Source organism: Blennius ocellaris (genome assembly GCF_963422515.1).
Source record: "Blennius ocellaris genome assembly, chromosome: 2".
NCBI classification, from domain to species: Eukaryota; Metazoa; Chordata; class Actinopteri; order Blenniiformes; family Blenniidae; genus Blennius; species Blennius ocellaris.
This window is the reverse complement of record NC_137651.1, coordinates 6,228,484-6,252,226: the sequence shown is the minus strand read 5'-3', so window position 1 is coordinate 6,252,226 and position 23,743 is coordinate 6,228,484. Positions and strand designations below refer to the sequence as shown.

The window sequence follows — 23,743 nt, the reverse complement described above, 5'->3', positions numbered from 1 at the left end:
CTATAGGGGGAAATGCCTGAGTTGGTGCATATGGTGGCACCGTTGTAATCCAGCAACATACATTTCAAGCAGTTCAAGCAAGTTTCATATTAGTTCTCCAAATCCCATCTTGTCGCAGATTTAATGAGCATTCCCAAACTATTTTCTTTTGTTCATCCAATTTGCCCATCCACCACTCAGCATACTTGCTGAAATATTTGTGGAAACTTTGACAATAGTTGTTATGTTTTAAACTACGGGAGACCGTGTCCAGGTGAGCCACTCTGTATGGCTTTATTCAGGTTTCAAGAGGTTCACCTATAAAAAATGGATGGATTTTGTAAAATGTTTATCATTTGTCAGGATTTTAGATATGTCCTTTGTTTGGTTTCTCTTTTTTCCAATCTTTTATCATACAGGTATTCCCAATGAGACACATCGTCTCATTTATAAAAGAGACCTGCTTCGAACTCTAGAAGCCTGCTCAGCTCAAACTTGAAGGCTTTAGAAGAGGCTGCTTTAACACCACCCACACTTTAGTTTTCCTTTCATTAGAAGAGAACTCAACTATGTTAACGCAAACATGGCCGTAATGACTGCAACTTTAGTCACATTACTGCATGCATTTTGGATTAGGCGCCATCTCGCCGCCTTGGACCCTTTCACCAGTCAGTACCAATGACAATTGCCCAATGCCAGTTAACCTGTGTAATTGTATTGCAAAGTATCCGATACTGTGCAAAACCTAAGTCTGAGTCTTACATGACATTTAAGTTGAGCACAATCCAGGGACAATTAAAAACTGCTCGCACAGCTCATTTCATACCACAATTAGATTTTGAGCTGAGAGCAATGCCAAGCGTATTTGATTGTGCTGAAAATAACAGGCTTATTGAAGAGTCTGCAAAGGTTCATGAAGGTTAAAACTTATCGTAAACCTGCTGGCAAAGCTGCTGCTCTCTGCACAGAGCTTTTCTGCTATCAGTGTGTGGCTCAATGACAACTCATTTCAACCCATTCACAGGGGCCAATTGAATGACACATTAACCACAGATAACATATTTCAACTCAGCTGTTTAAACCACTTGTGTCAAACAGTGTACCTATTCCAATAAAACCTCCATGTCTGGAGTGGATTAGTGTTAAAGAGGAAGTGGACAATAGTAGGCTTATTACAGGAAAAGAAAAAAACCAAACAAAACATTTTTGCCAATCCATATTATAGCAGCATGCTAGAGCATTTCACTCAAGCTTTACATGCAAGTTAAAATCACTTCTAAGATCTACATCATGGAAAGGAGGCTTGATTGCATAAAAAAAAAAGAACTCTGATCCTGCTGCCAGACCGTGTTACATTAAGGCACATTTCGATCAGCCATTGCATGCAGCATAATTTTAAAACAATATACAGTAATTGTGCAACTTTATGCTGTCACACATTATAAATCTGAACTTGATCATCAGTGTAAATGCAAGATGATCTTCTTAAATAAATCATCCCACTTTAATCAGATAAAACATCTCTTTCCTTTTCAGTACTATGCCAGGCGTTTACAAGAGCGACTGTCTGCCATCAGGTCAATAGCAACTGCTGTAGGAATTATTAAAATACTGTCTTTGATGCTGGCAGAGCTTGATCCATGAGTAGACCTGAGAAAACCAACAAATTACTGAAAGCCTATAGCTCAAGCAGTACTTAGTGAGTTTAGATGAGGTTTAATTTGAACCTGGTCACAACCCAAGTCTTGCACTAAAATCAGTTAATATTCCACCGTCAGGAACTATAACGTCTTCAGAAATGACTTTTCAATAGCAGCACCGACTCTGGTTTTCTAATTTCTTGGTGTTAGAGAGGCATGTTTTCATCACTCTTCTTGGCTGAATTGTCCAAGGTCATCCAGCTTTCTTTTGTGCACATTCTATTGATGTTTTTCTCCCATTTTGCTTCTTTCCTTCTACATTTATAACCACAGATCCTCCATATAGTGATGCATAGATGGACCCAAATACCTCTGGCCTCTGGCGACTGCTCCTGCTACTTACTGCTAATTCTGTTAACCTAGCACCCAAGAGGAGTTATTTCTGGGTGTGTTGAATTCTCCTTTTCACGATCATGTTCTAGTCATATCACAGCATGCACACCTGCAGTATATGCATTCATAATAGATGTGGGGTGATATGTTCTCTCGTTATGTAATGCGTCTGCTAGGACTTGGTTTCGTTAACATTGGGGAGGCTAAAGTACACTTTGAGTGAATATATTGCAAAACAAGATGCTTGGATTTACATAAAGAGCACCCTCAAGGGCAAAATACAGTATACACTGTGAGTATATACAGCATCATCAACATCGATATATCCACTCGAGTGTAAAGATTTAAAATAAGTATATCCATTGTGTACAGTGGTATATTAATTCTGTGTGTATCTGTAGGGAAACAGTGTCAAAATACATATTATATAAATAAATAAATAAACATGAATCTAAATATTAACATTAAAACTGTTTTTTCTCCCCCTTTTTACTCTTCAGATACTTCTAAAGGTGTGGCCTGTGAGCTAGAACCTGCCCCACCAGAAGTACAATCTGGCTCGTGGGATAACCTTGCAAAGTGTAAAAATGACAAAGGAGAAATTAAAAGTGAGCTCATTTATTATTTACACCAATATGGATACCATACTGTAAGTTTCTGAAAACATACATGCTTAAGGGTTGAGCATTTGGAATCAAGTTTTGATTCAAATGTCGCCATTTAATCAGAAATGCAGATCTTTTAGGCATTTAGTCAATTTATTTCATACAGAAGTAACACCCTTTTTCACTGTTCGCTTCTTCGAATATGTCATTCTTAATGGGGCCCAGGGTTGCTAGTTTCAAAGCAAATAGTTTATGGGTGGAGGATGCATGATTGACAATGAGGTGAATAATATTTGCTGTTTTGTGATGGTTGATCTCACCTCTATTTCAAAAGGATTCTCTAAGTCAACCCAAACAAAACGTGACTGCAAATCATATTCTACTTTGGAACAGACCCTAAAAATGTCTCGTTGATGGCATGGTGTCAAAATACAACTCATTTGAGCAATTTAAGTGTTTTCTTTGTCTAAACTTTCGAAAGACAATTTTCTTTAAAAACCTCAATAAGTTCTTTGAGTTAACTTGGTCTAATATGTCTTTGTTCAGAAGTGAAGCCTGGTAATTGGCAAAAAAAAAAAAAAAAAAAGAAGTCTTTGGCTGTACTGTTTAGTTAATTTAGAATTTTTTTTTCAGAACCTTTTTTAAATGTCTTGAAAAAGTGTGGGAATAAATCTACCTTGCCACACAAATGCAGTTCTAGCTCTCCCCTTCTGTCTCTCCCGTCATCTTTCCCATGCAAGGATTGTGTCTCATTTATTCATTGTCTCATTCACGCTCACTCAGTTTCTCACTGTTCTCTTCTTGGCTATTATCTCGCTCAGTTTCACACACTCACTTGCACATTGTCTACCTCCTGTCCCCCATCTCTTTCAGCTTGACTTGTCTTTCTTTGTGTCCCTTCTCTTCATGTCTCCCTGCACTCTTTTGCCTGTCAACTTCTCAGTTCCTCTTTTCACCTCTCTGAAATGCTTCCTCCTTGCTCTGGTGCGCACATCCTTTATGTCTATCGCTCCTCCTTGTGTCTCTACTACCTGCCAATTCCTTGGGAGAGGTGGACTCTTTGGCGACAGATGGTGGTCTGATTTTCATCTCAATGGCGACTCTGGAGGCGAAGCGGGCCTTGGTGGGTGAGAGCAGCTCCTCATTGGCTGAGGAGTCAGTCCTTGTCATGGAGCTCCGTCCACTGTTCTCCTCCTCGACCAACGCCACAGTGTCTCTCAGAGTGTTGCTAGGCGACATGACCCTTGACGCTGCTTGGGCCTGGTCATCCTGACTGTCAGTCATCTTTGAGGCAGAGCGAGGGAGGACTTGGACTTGATTGCTTCCTCCTTGTCCATTGCTCTGTGGTCTTGGCGCGGTTGCCGCAATGGCGCCTTTCCCATGGCCCGCTCCATGGTGGCTGTAAACCTTGTATCGTATCATTAAGATGATAATGAACACCAGCACCGAAGCAACAATAATCCCTCCAATGATGATGATCATTGTGCCACCCAGGAAGTGGCTGCGCAGTTCTTCACAATGGCTGAATGCCGTTTCGGTTGTGAATGACAGACAGCCCAAAGGACGGGTAGCAGTCAGTGATGTGACGACATCGTCAAGCACAGCCAAGACACACAGGTCATAGTTGCGTCCGGGGGCAAGATCTCGGACCAAGAAGTCATTGCTGCTGGATGGAATCATCCTATATGGACGAGACAAAAGAGAAGACCACATCAGTTCATGTCATCCAAACAATATCAGATGTAACTTTTTTTCTAAATAACTCCCATAAAAATCTTTTATAGTGACGATTGAGTCCTTCGTCACTAACCGTCTGTGGTCTATCGCACCTCATACAAGTTCTAGTATTTAATTGGTCAGCTGAGCATTCAATTCTGTTTCAGGCTTACAATGCAGAGTTACATGGGCCATTAGGTGACTACAGAAAAAGAAATCTAGTTTTTCTTCAATTAGTTGCTATTACACTAAATCTTTCACAGTATTTTCAAAGTAAATCTTCCCTTGTAACAAATATGTTGATCATGCATCCACATCAATGAGCAGTGGTGTGCAGTCAGGGGCAGCAAGGCGAGCAGTCAAAGATTCTTTTTCTTTTTAATAATTAAAAAGTGATTCTGAAATCTGTGTCTGAAATCAATTAGTGACTTTAGCAATGTTTATCCAGAAGATGACTGGTTATATTCTGTGGAGCTCAAATCTCTTATGTCCTCTAAATGCATCACAGCTGCTTTCGTCTGCCGGGGCTAGCAGAGGAAAGCGTTACTAACCTCTGATTGAAGCTGGACGCTGCTATTGACTTAAAACGTTGAGTGACAGTATCATCAGCCAATCAAATTTGATGTGTTATTGACAGAACGCCCTCAGTTTCTAACGCTAGCCTTGGCATCATCATTGAAATGAGCTTGATTGATTGATCCATGGCCCCCACTGAACTACAACTGCACGCTACTGTCAACGAGAGAAGTGGGTCAGACACAAACAATGAAGTATGTTTTTATTAAGGAAATAAGATAAGACCGAGAAGCATCATTGTTGATGGAGATAGATAGATAAATAAATACATACATTTAATTAATGTAATTAATAAAGTAATACATATTTTTTAAGATTTGTATTGTGTTTTCCTTATATAGCAATACAGTGTATTTACACTTTTGTCTCACAGGAGTGGACGCTCCAATGATGTTTAAATTTCAAGTCACATTATGCTCATCCATTTAAAAGGAAAAAAAAAGAAACTCGGTCATGGTGCTTCTTATGCCAGAGCGTGACAAACTAACCGTCTTACTTCAGTTTCCATGCTCACCCCATGATATTTGCAATAATGTGTATTAGTAAAATACATCAAGACAGGAAAATTAATTATTACCTTTATGCCAATAATTCTATACAATCTTGCCACAGTCTTGAAACAATCCTGACTATGACAATACACAATAAGGCTGGTCTCATTCGGTGAAAGCTGTCGTGCAGGGAAATGAAAAATACAAACAAACTGCACACATTCATTCCGACATTCACCTTGGCTGTCAAGCTTTTTTTGTCACTTCATCACGACAGCAATCTGTGCAATACAGAGCACTTTTTTTCCCCCTTACATTGTGCTGAGCGTTACAATGTGGAAACTCCAACAATGACACATACACTATCTTTATACATTCCCAAGCATCTCACTGGCCTTATTTCCCCACAGAGGTGGGATTCACACGTCTGTGAATCTGACAAACAGATTCAACCCTCAGCTGCTGGCAACCACGACTCTCAGATTAAACACCTTCCTAACACTTTCTTCTTGTGAAGTTTCTCATCAGAATTTCAAAAACTAAACTCTGTACATTTGTTTCTTTTATACTGTATTTTCATCAGTGAAAAGAGAAAACTAGTCTTCCTGATCAATGGGAGCCATGCCTCACCTTTGCTTCACGAGCTGCCTATTTTTACCAAATACCTTCTCTTGGGATCATTCACATAATATCTGGTACTGCCAAACACCCACATATTAATGCTATGTATTGTTAAAGTTATGTTTTCCTTCTATGTCATTTGGTTCGTCTCCAAGGTGCAGTCTGCTCAGCTTCTTTTCATTAATGCATTCCGACCTCTGCACGGAGACAGCCAAGCTTTTCAGTATAGTCAGAGTGAAATAGCCCTGATGGGAGGTGGGTGTGCACGCTTGTGTTTGTGTTTGTGTTTGTGAAAGCCAGTGGGCAGCCGAGTATTGGCTGGCCGAGTCTCAGTGCCAAGCTCATCGATGGCATTGAACCTCCACCAGCAAGCACAACTTGGCAGAGTGTGTGTGTGTGTGTGTGTTTCTCTCTTTGCATGTCTGACCTTGTGTTGTTGTTTAGCAATGTTGAAAGGATCCCTGGACTGCGCTCCTAATAGGAATTGAACCAAGAAACTTTGACTGCCCTGATGTCTTGCCGAAGGGTAACAGCATGACTCGTGAGCAAAGCTGTGCTGGGGTTCCCACAGGAAATTCTTAAAGAGGTACTAAAGAAAATAGCCTATAATAGGAAACGGCACCTGTGTTCAAAATAATAAACTTCAAAATGTACTTGCTAGAAATTCTCCTGCGGTGTTTTAACATAATGATACAATGGATGTTTGTTTCTCTTCTGATATTTGCAAAAATCTAAAGATGAAAATAAAGGGAACGAGTGGCGCATTTATGTATGTACTGCAGAGATGTACCGATCCACATTTTTTCACTTCAGATCTGACCCTGATACCTGAATTTGGATATCTGCAGATACCGATATTATTCAGATACCAGAGCTGTTTGGTTTAATATTATTATCATTATTGTTGACTTTATATGAGGCTGTAATAAACTCCTCTCTACAGTAAAGTATGAAATGTAGGAATGTTTGCATGTATTCTCTTTTCATTGTTTTGACGCCGCGGTCAGTGCCGTTCTCCTTGGCGAGCTGGCATTTTAAAACAGTGACGTCTGGCGACAGAGCGGCAGCAGCCTTGCAAACATCCATGTTGCTGTGTTGCTTTGTGGTGTTTTGATCGTAAAATACGTCCAAACAGTGGACATGTTGCCATGAAAAGTTGGGTAGCACAGTGCCACCATGCGAGCCTGCTTGCTGGCTGGAAAATGTGGAATGGATTTCCTGACTCATTACTCCGCTTCTCATTGAAACTCGGCTCCGCTCAGGAAATCCATTCCACATTTTGCAGCCTGCGAGCAGAGCAGCCAGCAGGGAAACTCATGTGGAGTCATTTCAGCAACAGTAAAACACAGACGAGTCTTCATGGATCGGAAATCTCCGCAGATTGGATCGGAAATTTCAGATCCATGAAGTACGTTGATATTAGAACCCGATACCGGATTGGAACGGCCCCATCCCTAATATGCTATGTATGGAATGGACCCCCCCCCCCCCCCCCCCCCCGCACACGCACACACACACGCACCACACACACACACACAGAAAACTGTCAGGGTTCATAAGAGGAAAGCTACTTGGAAAGAGGCAGGGCCAGATATGGTAATGTACATTTTTTTAAATCCTCAAGCAAATATCCTTAAATCCGCAATGTGCAGTCTGGCACGCTGTGTTCTATTTTAATGAGTAACTGAGTGGTTAAACTTACACCACACTTTGCTGCTATGATAATATGTGTCATGTTTGTCACGACACAAAGTGAGGTGTGTGAAAGTGCCCTCAAGAGTCTGACTCAAAAATGCATTATGTAAAAGTCGTGACTGATTCTAATTAAATCGTCATGGAGACGGGGGGGGACGGGGATGGTTTCACTACTTCTGACTTCATCACCGGGTGGCAACTATGTATAACTTCAAGACACCCCACAATGACAACTCAAAAAGTTTAAGATGGCAAAGTCATTTGAAGTGAATCTGAAGGCTGAAGTTAGGAATTAGTCAAACTCTTCGTGTGAGAAGCTGTAGAGATACAACCGTATGTCCACAAGAGGAGAGTGTGAAGGCATTTGAACAGAATAGTTTAACAGAATTGAAGCAGGTGTTACTCTTCGAATGACTGACAGAAACAGGAGCCTCATGGAGAAGCTCAAGTGTTTAACGCCAACAGTGGAAATCAATTGTTGACATTTTCCACTTTGTTGTCAATTGGTTTTGTTTCAGTGAGCTCTTTGTCGTGTTGATTTGATTAGTTTTATTCCACATTACAATTATGTGGCTCATTAAACAAATTATCACAGTCACACCCCCCTGTGTTAAGGAAACTGCGGAGTTTAGGCTACAGTGGAAGTAGAATCCTAGGGTAGGTCCATGCGGAGCTGCACAGTGTTGTTTTGTTTAGCACTCTTGTGTACGTTTTCATGTTATCCCAGTGCATGTATGGGTTTCCTGAGGCTACGGCGGTTTCCTCCATGGTTTTAAAAACATGCATAATCCATGAAATGGTCTTTTAATTGTATAACAGGACCTCTCACCCCACTTTGAGCTGAGAATAGACGTAGCAAAATAAAGGATGGACGAATCGACTAATGGAGAGATGGGATTTATTCACTAACTGGTTTAAATTTCTTAAAATTTTTCTAAGAAAAAAAGAATCCCACATAGAAATGATGTCATAGCCGAAGTGTAAATAGAATCAGTACAGACTAAACATAGAACGTGCAGCGTCATCTCTTCTGCTCATCATGCATCTGAAGTCCTGACCTGACGAGATGGAGTCTGTTCCATTATTCCGCCTGACGTCTGTACATCTTCGGCCACTGACAACTCACCCTTATCCTAAATATGACATTTACTCATAGCTCTGGTTTGGGACTTGTTGGAGCTTGTTCTAGACACATCATCTATTGGGCCTAACTTTTTTTTATCAAAGGGTGTACAACAACTTGTGATTGATTAGTCAGCAAAACTGAGTTGGGCGCAGCCAAATCCAAGTTAAAACGCCATTTTGTTCTTTTCTTCCCATCTCCACACTAGAGTAAAATGGTAAATGGTGATTGGATTTCACTTATATAGCACTTTTCTACCCTTGAGCAATTCACAAAGAGCTTTACGCTATTATACACATTCAGCCTTTCACACACACACACACACACACACACACCAAGGCGTCTGCCATGCAAGGTACTTAATCAATTCATTGGGAGCAGTTTTGGGTTCAGTGTCTTGCTCAAGGACAGTTCAACATGCAGACAGGAGCAGATCGAACCTGCAACCTTCCAATTGAGAGCCGGTCATTAAAAAAAACCAAAACAAAAAAAAACAAACATCTGTTTTCATGCAAAGTATTCCTTTTCCTTCAGTCAACCAGGCCATGCCTGATGGAATCTGAATATTTCTTGATATCTCTCATTATAAAACAGCCGGATTTAAACTTTAACCTCTATGTCTCTGATTACAACAATTCAAATTTAGACTCACATTGAATTAGTAATTTGATTATCACATAATTTACATGTGGTGTATAATTTGCCTGAGGTTTACCTGCACATTGAACAACACCTCAAGATTCCACCAACATTTGCTCCATGAACTATGGATTTTGGATGCGTGGAAATGTTTTGCATCAAAGACAAGCACGTGAGAATGATCAAATAAACACAGGGTGTCTCTACAATGCAGCAATACAAGAAAAAATGAGCTCATGAAAGTCTGCTCTACATGCAGAGCAGACTATGATGCTGAGAGCACATTAATTATTTCACATTTTCAAATCCATGAAAACTACAATGAGAAGGGTTTGCGATATCCACAAGAACTGTGAAATAATTTTGGATTAATGAACTTATATGGGTTTTTTTGAACAAAATTGGAATTATTCTGGAAACTACTTCAACTGAGATCATTGACATTGTTGAGATGAGGTCTAAAAGGTCAGTGGCTGGGATGGAGTAGTTAAATTCAATGCAAAACACCTCATTTTAACGACTCGGATTAGCTTTGCTCGGAAAAAAAGTATCCAAATTGAAAATGTGCTGAAAGCGCACATACTTTTTTGTCACCTTAATGCTGGTCTTCAACATCTTAAGGTTTATTTCACACTCTACTCTGTTTAATATAAAAATATAAAAAAATGAATGCAGAAACTTCACTTGTATCTAATGACTTCAGCATAAGGCCTTTAATTTGCTCATCAGTCAGCATATGTTCGTCTTTTGTACATCAACAGTTCTGCAGATGCAAGACGACTGATGCAGCATTTCTGACCGATCAATAATTAACTGTGGCTGAGAGTTTCGGGTCTTGTGCAAGTGTGTCATGACTTAAAAAAAACCTTCCAAAAAACAAAAAGGACAAGGGCTGCTGAGCCAAGCAGAAGTGCTTCAGCAAACCCATTTGACACCGCAATCATACTGGATGGTTAATTCAATTAATGGGTTCAACCACACACACACATGCGCGCGCGCGCGCACACCCACACACACACACACACACACACACACACACACACACACACACACACACACACACACACACACACACACACACACACACACACACACACACACACACACACACACACACACACACACACACACAGGTAATGGCATACATGACTGTTATGCTCACACCACACATAGAGATTAGCAATCAGTTGTTTTGTCACTCAGTTTACCCTCACACTCACAGGCACCCATGTAAACACACGTACAGTACACACAAGTGTGCGCCTCCAAACAGCTAAGAGATGAGACCCATTTAAATACACAAACAAACATTTTCTCTGTTTGAATTGAATGGATTACAGCACGCTATGTGATCCGCCTGTGTTTTTTTTTTTTTAGATTAAGATAACACTCCAACAATGATTATTTTTTAGTAGACAAGTCATCCTGCAATGAATCCAACCCCAAGTTCTTTACACAAAGGAAAAGCTGTGTTGACATGATCAAAAATGTTCACTATAGTGATTATTATATATATAATATATATAATATATAATTATCCCAAATAATTATATTTGGGATAATTATGTTAAAAAAGAGGTCAAACATCTGATCTTAAGGAATATCTCAATATTTTGCAAATCTGCAATTTATATTTTCCCGATAAATTAAGTAAAATTGAAAAGGAAAAAAAAACACAAAAATATTGGAAATGTCACATCCGACATTAGAGTTGGAAAATAAACATAAACACAGACATCAATGACAAATGGTGACATTTTCATGTACAGCATGGTTACAGCCATTACTAGTAAAAAAAACAAAGTAGGTTCAGGCCACAGGGCGCCTGAACAGTGAACCACTTTTTGCAGGGCAAAGCAAACTCATTATTCAGAATTATCTTGAAGACTTAATGATCATTCATCCTCATCATATAACAGTTTCTATTTTTTGCTCTTATTCTGTACTCTCATTTTTATTCAAGACCAGCTGCATAGATTTACAGTTACATAAAGACTGCACTGTTCACTACAAAGTCTCCTGGTGTTAACGATGCCTGCAAATTACTCCTCACTCTCAAAATACTATGTTCAAACTCCACTGTGAGCCCAATGAGCTTTCACACTGACCATTTGGAACCGGGGAGCAAGACATGCCCACCCCCATGGTTGTGACAGAATGCAATCTGTCACAGCACATGTATGTCTGTGTATGCAGAGGAACTGTGGTAATGTCGCTATCGCCGCATGTGTTGTTAAGGCAAGATACTGTATTGTGAGAGAAATTGGTTTGGAGTCGTCTTCATTCTCTCGATAATGTGTTTTGAAAGCCACCAGGTCTGTTCTTTCACCTATCTCTACAGATGATTCACATTGACATGATTCACCCCCCTTCCCATAATGCGACCTATCGGTTTTGTTGTCTTGGCTTTTCATCTCTTAACAGCGTTCAACACAACTGCGTACAAAGTAGAGTAATTACAGTAGATTGCTGTCTTTTCCCCTGGTTATTCCTTGCCTGTCTGCTACAAAGCACAACTTAACTGTGCACTTCCCCCTTCTAACTGCTTTAAACGGGGAAAACAAATTCCGTAGAGAGACTGTTAAAAAGAATTTGTATATATTTTGTTTTGCTACTGTACGTGAGAAAATAATCAAAAATTCAACTTCTCTGGATGTATGGATCGATGTATGGATGGATAGGTTGATGGATGGATGTGTGAGTAAAAGGTTTTCAACTTCAGTCCATTTGCTCCACTTCAACCTCAACTCAAAATGCTTTTTATTTCAATTCCAAGCCACACACGTTGCAAACACATTTTGACTTGTTGACTGAGCCATTGGAAATGCTTCCCAGTGAAAGGCATTTGGACCATTTTCCCACCTGATCTACATGTTCTACATGGAGATCTTTGTGCTGGTCTATGAAAGCGAGGTAAACAAAGGTTAAGTTTTGTTTCATGCAAATTGGAGACAGATTGCCTCCACTTCAAGGCACAGCAGAAGCTCTCTCATCTCAGTTCAATACCACTATGGTTTCATTATGCCGGATTTTCTGCACAATCTACTTGCTTCACGGACGCGGCCGTGTTTCAATTGACAACCGGTGCATTTCCAAACACTGTTTCGACCTCAAGTTGAGAACGTTTACCACATCCAGTGTTGACAGAGCTGCCGGTCAAAGTCTGACCAAGGAGGAAGCCTGCAAGACAGGCGGGTCGGCTGATTAGACAAGTCCACACTGACCCCAAACCCACCAAGGTGGTTCAGGATTATGGTGGTTTGCTCGATCAGTCTGGAAACGGCTGAATGAAGCACATACTGGTCTTCATGCCTGTAGCAGTGGAAAGTGAATTCCGGGGTACCTCGCATGAGTTTTAGTTTTCATTTTCACACAATTAAATTACAAAGGGAATGTAACTGTGCAAAAAAAGAAAGACAGAAGAAAGAAAATAAAGTGTTTCAATATATGTCATAATGTCTTCACAGTGACACAAAAATGGGCACCGAGCTAAGTCTACCCTGGTGTGGACTCTGGTGTCTGTTGTCACAATTGGCATTAATAGATGCTAATAGACCTGCTCTTAGAAGTGCTGCTTTGTTAGCATGTCATTACTGTCTTGTCTCGGGCGGCTACGGTGACAGAGTCGTTAGAGGCTTGTGTTACAGCAGCGGGTTGACGAGGGGGGCCGCACAGCTTGGACCTGTGTGTGTGTGTGTGTGTGCATGTTCTTGAGTGGTTGTGACCACTCCTGACATTTTCATGCCCAGCGTGGTCATAAAGCCACATCAGTCTGTGCATGAGCATGACATTTTCATGCTGTCTGCATTCGGTCAGGTTGACTGACGATGGGAAGACGTTTTGTTTGTAAATACTGTCCATCAAGCAGCTCACAGGCAGCCAAAATACACACACGCACTGTCGCAAAGTCAGATCCAGAGCTTTGGGTTGTGACTGTTGATCTAAGCAAAACGTCAGGAGAATATTTATGAAAATGTGCCCTGGCCATTTTTTAATAATTTTATGTGCCAATTATTCCTCCAGTGCAGGCAGCCCAGAACAGAACAAAGGAGGGCAGAGGTTTAACAGAAGAGTCCCTGCAGCAAACACACACCTTGTCCATCGCATTGGACACAATGTGAAAAATGACATGAGACGTGTCACGAAACTCAACGTGGATGGCGGGACTGATGGGGGGATGTGTGAACCTCTATTACACTTTAATAAGCTGCAAAAAATGTTTGACATTATTCAGAGAAATAATTCACAACTGAAAACATGACAATCTTACAAAATCACTTGTAGAGGTTATCTTTTTTTTTGCAGGAGAGGATTTGATGTTACAAGCTGTAATTATGAAAAATAAGTGCCACATAATTTATCATTCTGTGTGGACTTCCCCATTGGGACCTTATGAGCTTGGGGCCCGGGCCTGTTGCCCTTTCGAGGTAGGACGGCTCTCCCTAGGGAACTGACTCAGTAATTTAAGGTGAAGCTGGTTGGCTGAATGTGTTGAGATTTTATTGCTCCAGTCTTTGTTTTCTTTTCATTTTCCATCCAACTTCCCTAGAGATCTCTCTTTCTTCTGTTTCATTCCCCCCATCAACATCTGTCTCTCGATGTGTGTGACACACAGAGAGACAGACACATATGTGACGTAAGAAGTTACTGTTTGTTAAATCAACAGTTGAAGACAAATCTCAGATTGCGCTAACGCAGTGGTTTATGAAGTGTTTATGAAGGCGGGGGGCTTCGACTGAAGTACCAGGTACCAGGAAGTGGCAGGAGAGACAAAAATCTGGGGATCAGGGGGATGCCCTGTTCCGAAGGGCTAACATTTATTATATTAAGACACATATATTAGAAGATTAACTTATCATTAGTGTACATATGGTAATCCATTTGAGCATTCATTAGACATCCTTCACATCAAACTTTTTTTTTTGAGAAATATATTTATTAGGTTTTTAAAAGCTTAACAAAACAATGTGATATCCAACTTAAGATCCATGTATTAGTAAATTTTGTCCTCACGAGTAAGACAATTCAGTGGAACAACTGTGTCTTCCTTGTACAGTGGCTTGCAAAAGTATTCATACCCCTTGGACTTTTCCACATTTTGTCACATTGCACACCATAAACATAAATATATTTTATTGGAATTTTATGTGAAAGACCAAAACAAAGTGTCACACAATTGTGAAGTACAAAGAAAATTATACATGACTTAAACATTTTTTCACAAATAAAAAAACTGAAAAGTGTAGCGTGCAAAAGAATCCAGCCCCCCTGAGTCAATTCTTTGTGGAACCGCCTTTTGCTGCAATTACAGCTTGGGGTATGTCTCTACCAGCTTTGCACATCTAAAGACTGAGATTTTTGCCCATTCTTCTTTGCAAAACAGCTCAAGCTGAGTCAAATTTGATGGAGAGCGTTTGTGAACGGCGGTTTTCAGATCTTGCCACAGATTCTCGATGGGATTTAGGTCGGGACTTTGACTGGGCCATTCCAACACATGAATATGTTTTGTTTTAAACCATTCAATTGTAGCCCTGGCTTTATGTTTAGGATCGTTGTCCTGCTGGAAGGTGAACTTCCGCCCCAGTCTCAAGTCTTTTGCAGACCCCAACAGGTTTTCTTCCAAGATTGCCCTGTATTTGGCTCCATCCATCTTCCCATCAACTCTGACCAACTTCCCTGTACCACCACCATGTTTGACAGTGAGGATGGTGGGTTCAGGGTGATGTGCAGTGTTAGGTTTCCACCACACATAACGTTTTGCATTTAGGCCAAAAAGTTAAATTTTGGTCTCAACTGACCAGAGCACCTTCTTCCACATGTGTCCCCCACATGGTTTCTGGCAAACTGCAAACGGGACTTCTTATGGCTTTCTTTTAACAATGGCGTTCTTCTTGCCACTCTTCCATAAAGGCTAGATTTGTGGAGTGCAGCCCAATAGTTGTCCTGTGGACAGATTCCCCCACCTGAGCTGTGGATCTCTGCAGTTGGTCCAGAGTCACCATGGGCCTCTTGGCTGCATCTCTTGTCAGTGCTCTCCTTGTTCGGCCGTGTCTTGGTAGGTTTGAAGTTGTGCCATACTCTTTTCATTTCCGGATAATGGATTGAACAGTGCTCCGTGAGATGTTCAAAGCTTGGGAAACCTTTTTATAGCCTAACCCTGCTTTAAACTTCTCCACAACTTTACTTCTGACCTGTCTGGCGTGTTCCGTGGACTTCATGGTCCTGTTTGCTCCCCAATATTCTCTTAACAAACCTCTGAGGCCGTCGCAGAACAGCTCTATTTGTACTGAGATTAGATTACACACAGGTGGACTCTATTTAGTCATTAGGTCAACATTCAATCATTCAGCAGTCATCAGGCAACTTCTGAAGGCAATTGGTTGCACTCAGAGAAAAGGGGGCGGAATACTTTTTCATGCTGCACTTTTCGGTGTTTTATTTGTGGAAAAAAATGTAAGTCATGTATAATTTTCTTTGTACTTCACAATTGTGTGACACTTTGTGTTGGTCTTTCACATAAAATTCCAATCAAATATATTTATGTTTGTGGCGTGTAATGTGACAAAATGTGGAAAAGTTCAAGGGGTATGAATACTTTTGCAAGCCACTGTAATTCTTTTTCCACTCGTAGTGCCACCTTTGCCCTACTGGTATGCAAAAAAAACCTTACTAGTGAACTACTGTGCTGCTCTGGTAACTCTACTTGTCCCAACTAGTAGGCATGTGCCACTCAATGATAACCTCCCGGATGCACTAGTAAGGCATTTTTGACCTCACTCGTAATACTCGTGAGAACCAAAATGTCTACTCGTAGTACTAGTAAGGCATGTTCCAAATGGAAGTGAAGATGAAATAAAATGATAAAGTAAACTCCACTGGGAATCTGTAAAGATTTAAAAGATATTTTAGATTACAAATATTCAACTGGCACGAGCAGATTCCATTAATCAATAATAACGTATGGTTTGAATAAAAATACATGAAGTATATTAATCCCCCAAAAAACCCCAGAAAGGTGGGGGGGGGGCTCATCCTGCAACGCCCTATACTATACTGTGCAAACCTGATCGAAGCTGCTCTTTCATCATTTCATTTCAAGGACACTTACACATATGGACAAACGGCTGCAACATTCCAACTGAGAGACGGTCCACTCTCCCAACGAAGCCACAGCTGCATTATCCTTTAATCATTTTTTCATTGCTGAAGAAAAGCAGTTAGTTACTGTCATAACTCTTCGTAACTATCAGCAATAAAGCAATGACCCTGATTCATTAGGAGCCTTTCCTGCTCGTTTCCAGCTTCCAGATGGCCAGTTAAACACATGAGTTATAGTAGAAGAAGATGATCAGCTCGGGCTCATCAAGCATCTTGTACGGTTGAAGCTTGACCCTCGCATGGAATTGGCATATTTTGAAATATATAAATGAGTGTGTGGAGTCAGGTGGAGTCGGTAAAGTATCAAATCAGCCTGCTTCTGCACACCCTGCAAGCCTAGCGAAATGTTTGGCAAATATATAATCATATGGCATGATATCTTAGGAAAATATATTTTAAAAAGCAGAGAAATGAGCTGTCACTGTTTCCCTTGGCTGAAACATATTAATCAGCATGCATTAATTTTAGATGGGATTAAATCTGTTGCATCCTGTTTATTTTAGCCAGTGTGGCTTGGAATTGGTGGTTATTCTCAGAGGTGGGACTTTGTGTTTGGATGGTAAAAAAACCAAAACAAAAACAAAAAACCAAAACAAAACAAAAAACTAAGAGACTCCAGGCGGAGCATGTTTAGTAGTATCCTGTGTGAGACTGGTGTGTTTATAGGAGTATTTTAAGTAGTTCATCATCTTTCAGTCCTATTTTTCTCTGACAGGTGAAAACAATGTCGCAGACAATGATGCTGCTCGGCAATCAGGATCAATTAATATGACTGAAGCTTGCGAGCCATTTCAGTAAACCGATGTGAATAATGTTTTTTTTTTTTTTTTTTACTTGGTCATTGAAAATCTTACAATGTTTTGATCTCTGCCAGAGTCGATTTTCTCTCTTTTTACCATAATCTGTGATGACACATCAGTAAAAATCAGTACCGTTGCAAACCAAGGATAAGATGGCAGTCTAATCCTTTACACATTGTCTGCTCAACGACCCATGTGGATTTACTGAGGGTGAAAGTGTTAGGATACCATGTCATGACACTGCTCTGTGTACACTTTGGATTTCTTAGGTGTCACTTCTTTTCAAACTGCAAGTGTTTTTTTTTTCCTTCACCCCCTTAACCATTGATTCCTTTCATTCCATTTCTCCACTTCCCTCGCTGCTTGGCCCTCATAACAAAACATCAAATTAATGCCTCAATATGTTCTTCCAAGGTCGTCAAGCCTTCTTAGGTTTGCTTCAACCTGGAGTGTTATTGAGAAACAAAACTTTTTCCTTTTTTTTTTTTACAAGGACTCTTTAACAGAAATATTGAGCCATCCTCAAGGATAAAGATGTTCTTTTATTTGTGTGTCTTGTTGATGGTTTTGACAGGAAGGAGTATGCTAGAATTCAAAACCTAAAAGTTAAACACTTGTGTCGAGAGCTAATATATGTATATGTTTTCTGTTTGAGCTCATAGAACCGGGATATCACACATTCAGCATCACTTGAAGGTTTGTTCTAGTGGCAGAATGGCCTTGCATGATCAGAAAATGACAAAGAGAAAATAATCTTCAGTTATTCAATAACCGTGCTATTTTCTTTTTTCTCCAATAGATGAGTGGGGACATGGCACACCACTGAGAGCCATAATTGAACAGAAGATAGCAGCATTGTTAGCGTAATTCAACAGTTACAGCAAGCTACCATATTGCTACCAAAACAGGTTCAGTGTGAAAGCCATGAGATGAGGGTGTGTCGAGATATCGTGTGACCAAGGAAGCTCCTGACCAATGTCACTCTGTTCCTTGAGAATATTCAGGCCTTATGTTAGGTCTTCATTCATTACACACATTCACAATTTACTCTTATTTCTTTGCGAATGATCAAATAGAAAATTGTGACATTCACATTAGTATTACTACACCATGTTTTTGCTGCTTGGGCCCCACTGAGATCACGCCCAGTTGTATTGAATTGATCTACCGAACTAAAATTAGTTTGACACTGCAACTAAATAAACTACATCATAGTTTGACAACATTGCTTTTATTAATGGTTGTGTTAAGGAGACTGATTTTCAAATGTATTTCAACAAACAATTAATTATTTGGATATCTACAATTTTATGTTTCTGTACACCATACTGTCACCTGAAATGTGCATAAATGATATAAGACACACACAGCTAGGGATGTGCAATGACATCAATGAAGAATTTTTAACAACAATCAGATGAAAGAAAACAACAGCGTCCATGTTAGTCTTTTGATGTTTATGTGTTGAGAGCCAAACGCCTGACGTCAGCCTGTCCATATTGCAAATCCAGCATGAGGTTTGTCCTCAGTCCAAAACGAGAAACGGCAGATTGAACAGTAAACATAACAAGTCTGGAGCTTTTGGTGATTACTCACTGGAAAAAAAAAAAGGGATACAACTCAGAACTGCCAAACTGAGGACAAGATGTGTACTACAGTTACTCACTTCTACCACCCGATACAATTAATATATATACTGCATCTTCAACATACTGCCTGCAATTGTTACACTTTGCAAGTTCATTTAGTGGGCTCAACCCTCCCTCAGGTCTTTTGATAAACACTTTCATATTCTATTAGCTGTACTTTTAATGCCATTGTTTTTTACTCAGACATTTTGCCCTCAGTATGTTTTTCTCATCTGTCAACATAATCTCTCCGTTACAATTCTTTGGACCCAAAGGGTTAACCCAAAGCGCCTAATCAGGCTTCCCAATTTATGACTTCCGCAGTTGAGGTTTAAAGTGATTTTCATAGAAATACAACAGTTTAACCTAAATATATTACTTCCTACTGCAAATATTCTTAGAAAAAACAGAATTAGGTCACAATGACTGTCAATGTTTTTATTGGATAAAAATGCAGCCTCAGCACTGATGACATAACTTGTGGGCAATTCCAAAAGTAATAAAATGAGGTGAAAAGATGAAGTTTTTCTGGCTTTACTGATGCAAAGAATTCTGTGAAAACAAATTATTTCACTCATAATACCTTCTTCTTAACGTACTCCGCAACAACCAAAATAATGCACTACATTATGTTTTGCAGCATTTACGCATTTAAGGATACAAAATATTTTGTCCAGAAAACCCATACAAAGTTTTTTGGCTTTATTAAGGGAGTGGATTGTGACATCAGAATTATGATAAGAGTAATAATCATGGGGTAATATTGCACCTCAAACTTTTCTGTTGAAACCCTCTATGATTGAATAAATATATTATGTTTCTTATTATTTGTTGTTTTTTTCCAACACAGATGGTATTGAGTCAATAAGTGCCATCTGCCTGTTAATGGCACCTTGTTAAAACTATCATAAATGCTATAATTTATGATCAGAAGCGTCTCCTCTGTCATTTAATCCTGTTTTGAGGAGCTAGCGTTTACGTGAGGGCCTTTTTTTGTATTTTAAATTATGTAATTTTGAAAGGGAAATTGTGGACTTCTGTTGGATTTAAGTCAGGGATATCAGCACGTGTTTTCTTTGGTCTTGATGAGATGAATAATTGAGTTTTGGTTTGATCTCTCTACCACATTCCTCTCTTCCATATTTAGTGTTTCTCGGTGGCTGTTTTGGTGTTTTTCGGTGGCGCATATTTTGGCTCTCTGGTGGTTCATTTTTACATTTTCTTATATTTTTTGTGATGAGCATGCCAAATTTGGTGAGCATTTGAGCATGTTTAGGGAGTCAAATTAATTCTCTCCAAGAGGAGATAGTGTTGGCGTGAGGGCCTCTTTTTGGGTGAAAATCTAATTTTGAAAGGCAAATTGTGGACTTCCTGTTGGATTTTGGTCAGGGGTATACATATTTTGTAAGTCTGGGGTTTAAATTTTACATTCGCTTACATTTTTTGGCAGTTTGATGAGCGTGCCAAATTTGCTCAACATTTGAGCGTTTCGGGCATCAAAATTGGGCTCAATGCCGCGTCAGGAGTCAAAAAAGAAAGAAACATTACAAATACAGTAGGGTGTTAGCCTTACGTGCTCAGTCCCTAACGAAACACTATGACTTCAGTGTGCTGAGATAAAAAAACAACAAAAAAAGCAGCTTCCATTATTCAAAGTCCAGGCATGATTTAAGAGCCATGATCATACTCCACACATTGGATCAGATCTAAAACTCCTTAGTGTTCTCATTGAAACTTTTTTTCAGCATACAGAATTTATAATCTGTTGGATTGAAGATGTTGAAACTTTTCATTTCTCCAGGTTGTTGCAGTCAAAGTGCACGTTTGAAGCGCTCCGTCATCCTCACCATATATCTTTTATGAGTTTAGAGGAATGAGGATGTAAACCGAGAGTCAATATTTTGACTGAGGCATATAACCAGAAGGCTGTGATTCGATTTCTATTTTTATTTGTGTTTTATCTCGCAGGGTGCCAAAAGCAATTATAGCACGCTAGGGGCATCAAGACATGTTGGTGTATGCGTTATTTCAGATTGTGTAATGATGAGGCATTTGACCTTGATGACTTTCTTCACAGTGTGAGCAGGACATGGATAAGATATTCAAAGCTGAACGTAGTCCGAGAGTGTCCAGCTCTGTGGCATTACGGTATTTCTGTTCACAAATAATTTGTTTCCTTTATGCACTGGGGCATTGTGACAGTTACTATTGAGAGTGTAATACCAGGTTCAAGGTTAGCAGCAGATGTTCCAGGAAAAATGTATCCATGTTTATTTACCAGTCATGTTTTATTTGCTTATTAGATTGTATTTGCTCAAGAGCATTTGGGTAGTGACTGACAGTATATGAATATGGATTTGAGCAGGGGAAAATGAGGTTTTTCCACGAGCTAACTGGCAAGTGTATCGATTACAAAGTGAGGAGCCAAACAGTCCAGAGGGCCTCTGAGTTAAGCCAGCTTCTCTGCATTTAAGGGAGCCAGATGATGTTGTTTGGCACCCGGTGGGGACGCCAACCTCTCATGTGCATCCCTTTGAATGTATACCGGCCTCAGCTGACTGACAGAGCAGCCTGCGGCAGGACCGGGATGTGCTGGAAAGCCATGCTAGAGGGGGCTCCAGCTGGCAGGAGAACACAGTGGGATCCCCCCCTGAAAAAGAGCACTTGCTATAGAAAAAGACGTGTCCATTGCTGCTCTCCTTGTTGTATTCTCAAACATGAAGTGAATTGAACAGGGTGAAATATATATGTCCCTATTTGCCTGTTCAAATCGAATCCGACAGCTTTTTTTTCATGCCATATTTCAAGAACTTGCTGACTAACCACAGAGGGAATCTATTTTATCTCAACATTAAATTTAACAGTATCACGTTCTTCTTCCTGTGGTGCTGCACTTTCCAGTCACTGAAATTCTGTAACCGAGAAGGAAAAACAATCTCTGTGTATCACAAGGTTCCCCATTACAATGTCTGGTATTACAACATTGAAAGTCCTAGTGCAATGAAAATTCGACCTCCAAAACACTGGCTATCGCTTCTAGGGACATTTTTATGCTAACTGGCCCAAGGGTAAAATGTTAAAACACGGCAATTTGCGAGAAAATAGCCGATAAACGGCGCTATTTTCGCTGCTGGGCGGAGCTTCTGACAATAATAGAGTCACGTCACAAGTTGTGCACACGCCCAAGTTGTGTTTACATTATGGCGGATCAGAGTTTTGACGACGAAGAGGGCTGAATTTAACGATATTTCATCATCATCGGGCATTTCAAATCCAGTGATTGATGAAGAAGACACAGAATGGGTGGTTCTGCCATCGGTGACCCCGTTTTGAACATGTTTGAGGAAGCAGAAGACTGTTCGTCCTCGTCTCCTCGTCTCAGCAGCCGGCAGTTTTCACCGCGGCTTTGAGGCTCCTGACTTTTGGCAGAACGACCCGGCTTCGTGGATCATGTCGAAGCGCTTTTCCGACTGCGCGGAATCACCGAAGATGAGTCCAGGTATTACTTGATCGTCTACTAGCCGCCCGAGCTAGCGGCTCCCGCCGCCCGTGCTCCTTTTCTCCTCTCTCGGGTCTCTTCCATGCTCAATCTTTCGTCAAGGCTCATAAAACGCCGACTATAACTTCAAAACACTGTAAAAACTTGATCGAGATCTGCACATCTCTTGACGTCACGCCCACGAAGAAGGATTCCCCCTGTTTCGTCGGCTGGAGATTAAAAATTCAAATAACTTTGTTATGCGACAACAGTGGTGGGGCAGAGTCGGAGAAACCTTATAAGTAGTACCCCAACCATCGTTTTTTGCAAAGTAGTGTTTTACATTTCACTAGGCCTTTAACATACTCTGTAAACTAGTTAGATCTCAAAGAGTCAAGATTCAAAGGTCTCAATAAAAAAAAATAAAAAAAAAGTTATATTACAAATATTTTGAATCTCTACCCATGACTAAAAATGCTTCTAATGAAAGTTTAACGTTATCCACACACCAAGCAATGATCTTTGCTTAATTGGTTTGGACATTTAAAGTGTTGGTTGGATACTTCATGAACATTTGATCCCTCTATAAAGGAAATAATAAAAACACAGGGGATGCATTGGGTTTCTTGTGTTGGAGAGATATTTACCGACGTACTATAGGTAGAGTTGCCTTCTGAGGGGGAAATCAACACAAAGCCGTTGTGAGTGCTCATCCTTATCTGATGATCAAACAAATCTATCCTGTTGGAAGTTGACAATGCCCTGATCGTAGAGCATTGAGGCATCACTAAAATGATTTAGACTGCAAAGAAATGCTAGACTGATAGCAAGCCTCTGTCTAAGATTCTATTCTCATAGTGTCAAACTCATTTGAGTTCAGGTTCCACAGAGTATACTTTGATCTCAGTGGTCCAGAACAATATAATATTATTCTACCCAGTCTCGTAAAACCAGCATCTGTAGTTTTGTCCTGCAGTTTAAATAATAAACATAGTATAACCAGGATTATTGGTGTATACTAACTAAACAGGTAAATACTAGCTGAATTATGATCAATTGTCATTTTAACTTTATGATATTCATTCATTCATTCATTCATTTATGTCACTGTATTAACCCCCAGAAGGGGAAACTCCATCCCGAATTGACCCATCTGGTAGCAGCCATACAGAGCAGCGCTCAGGGGGAGCTGGGGCGGGGC

At 40.2% G+C, this 23,743-nt stretch overlaps 1 protein-coding gene across 1 annotated transcript in view; it reads right to left on the bottom strand.

Annotated features, from left to right (window-relative positions):
- LOC308136566 (leucine-rich repeat and fibronectin type III domain-containing protein 1-like protein) overlaps nt 1-23,743 on the bottom strand; it is a gene marked incomplete at both ends in the record, with an annotated part of 74,049 nt that overhangs the window by 2,518 nt on the left and 47,788 nt on the right. Inside the window, one exon of the mRNA XM_080504933.1 lies at nt 3,649-4,298. Within this exon, the coding sequence (XP_080361059.1) occupies nt 3,649-4,298 (650 nt within the window). The remainder of the gene's footprint in view (nt 1-3,648; nt 4,299-23,743) is intronic.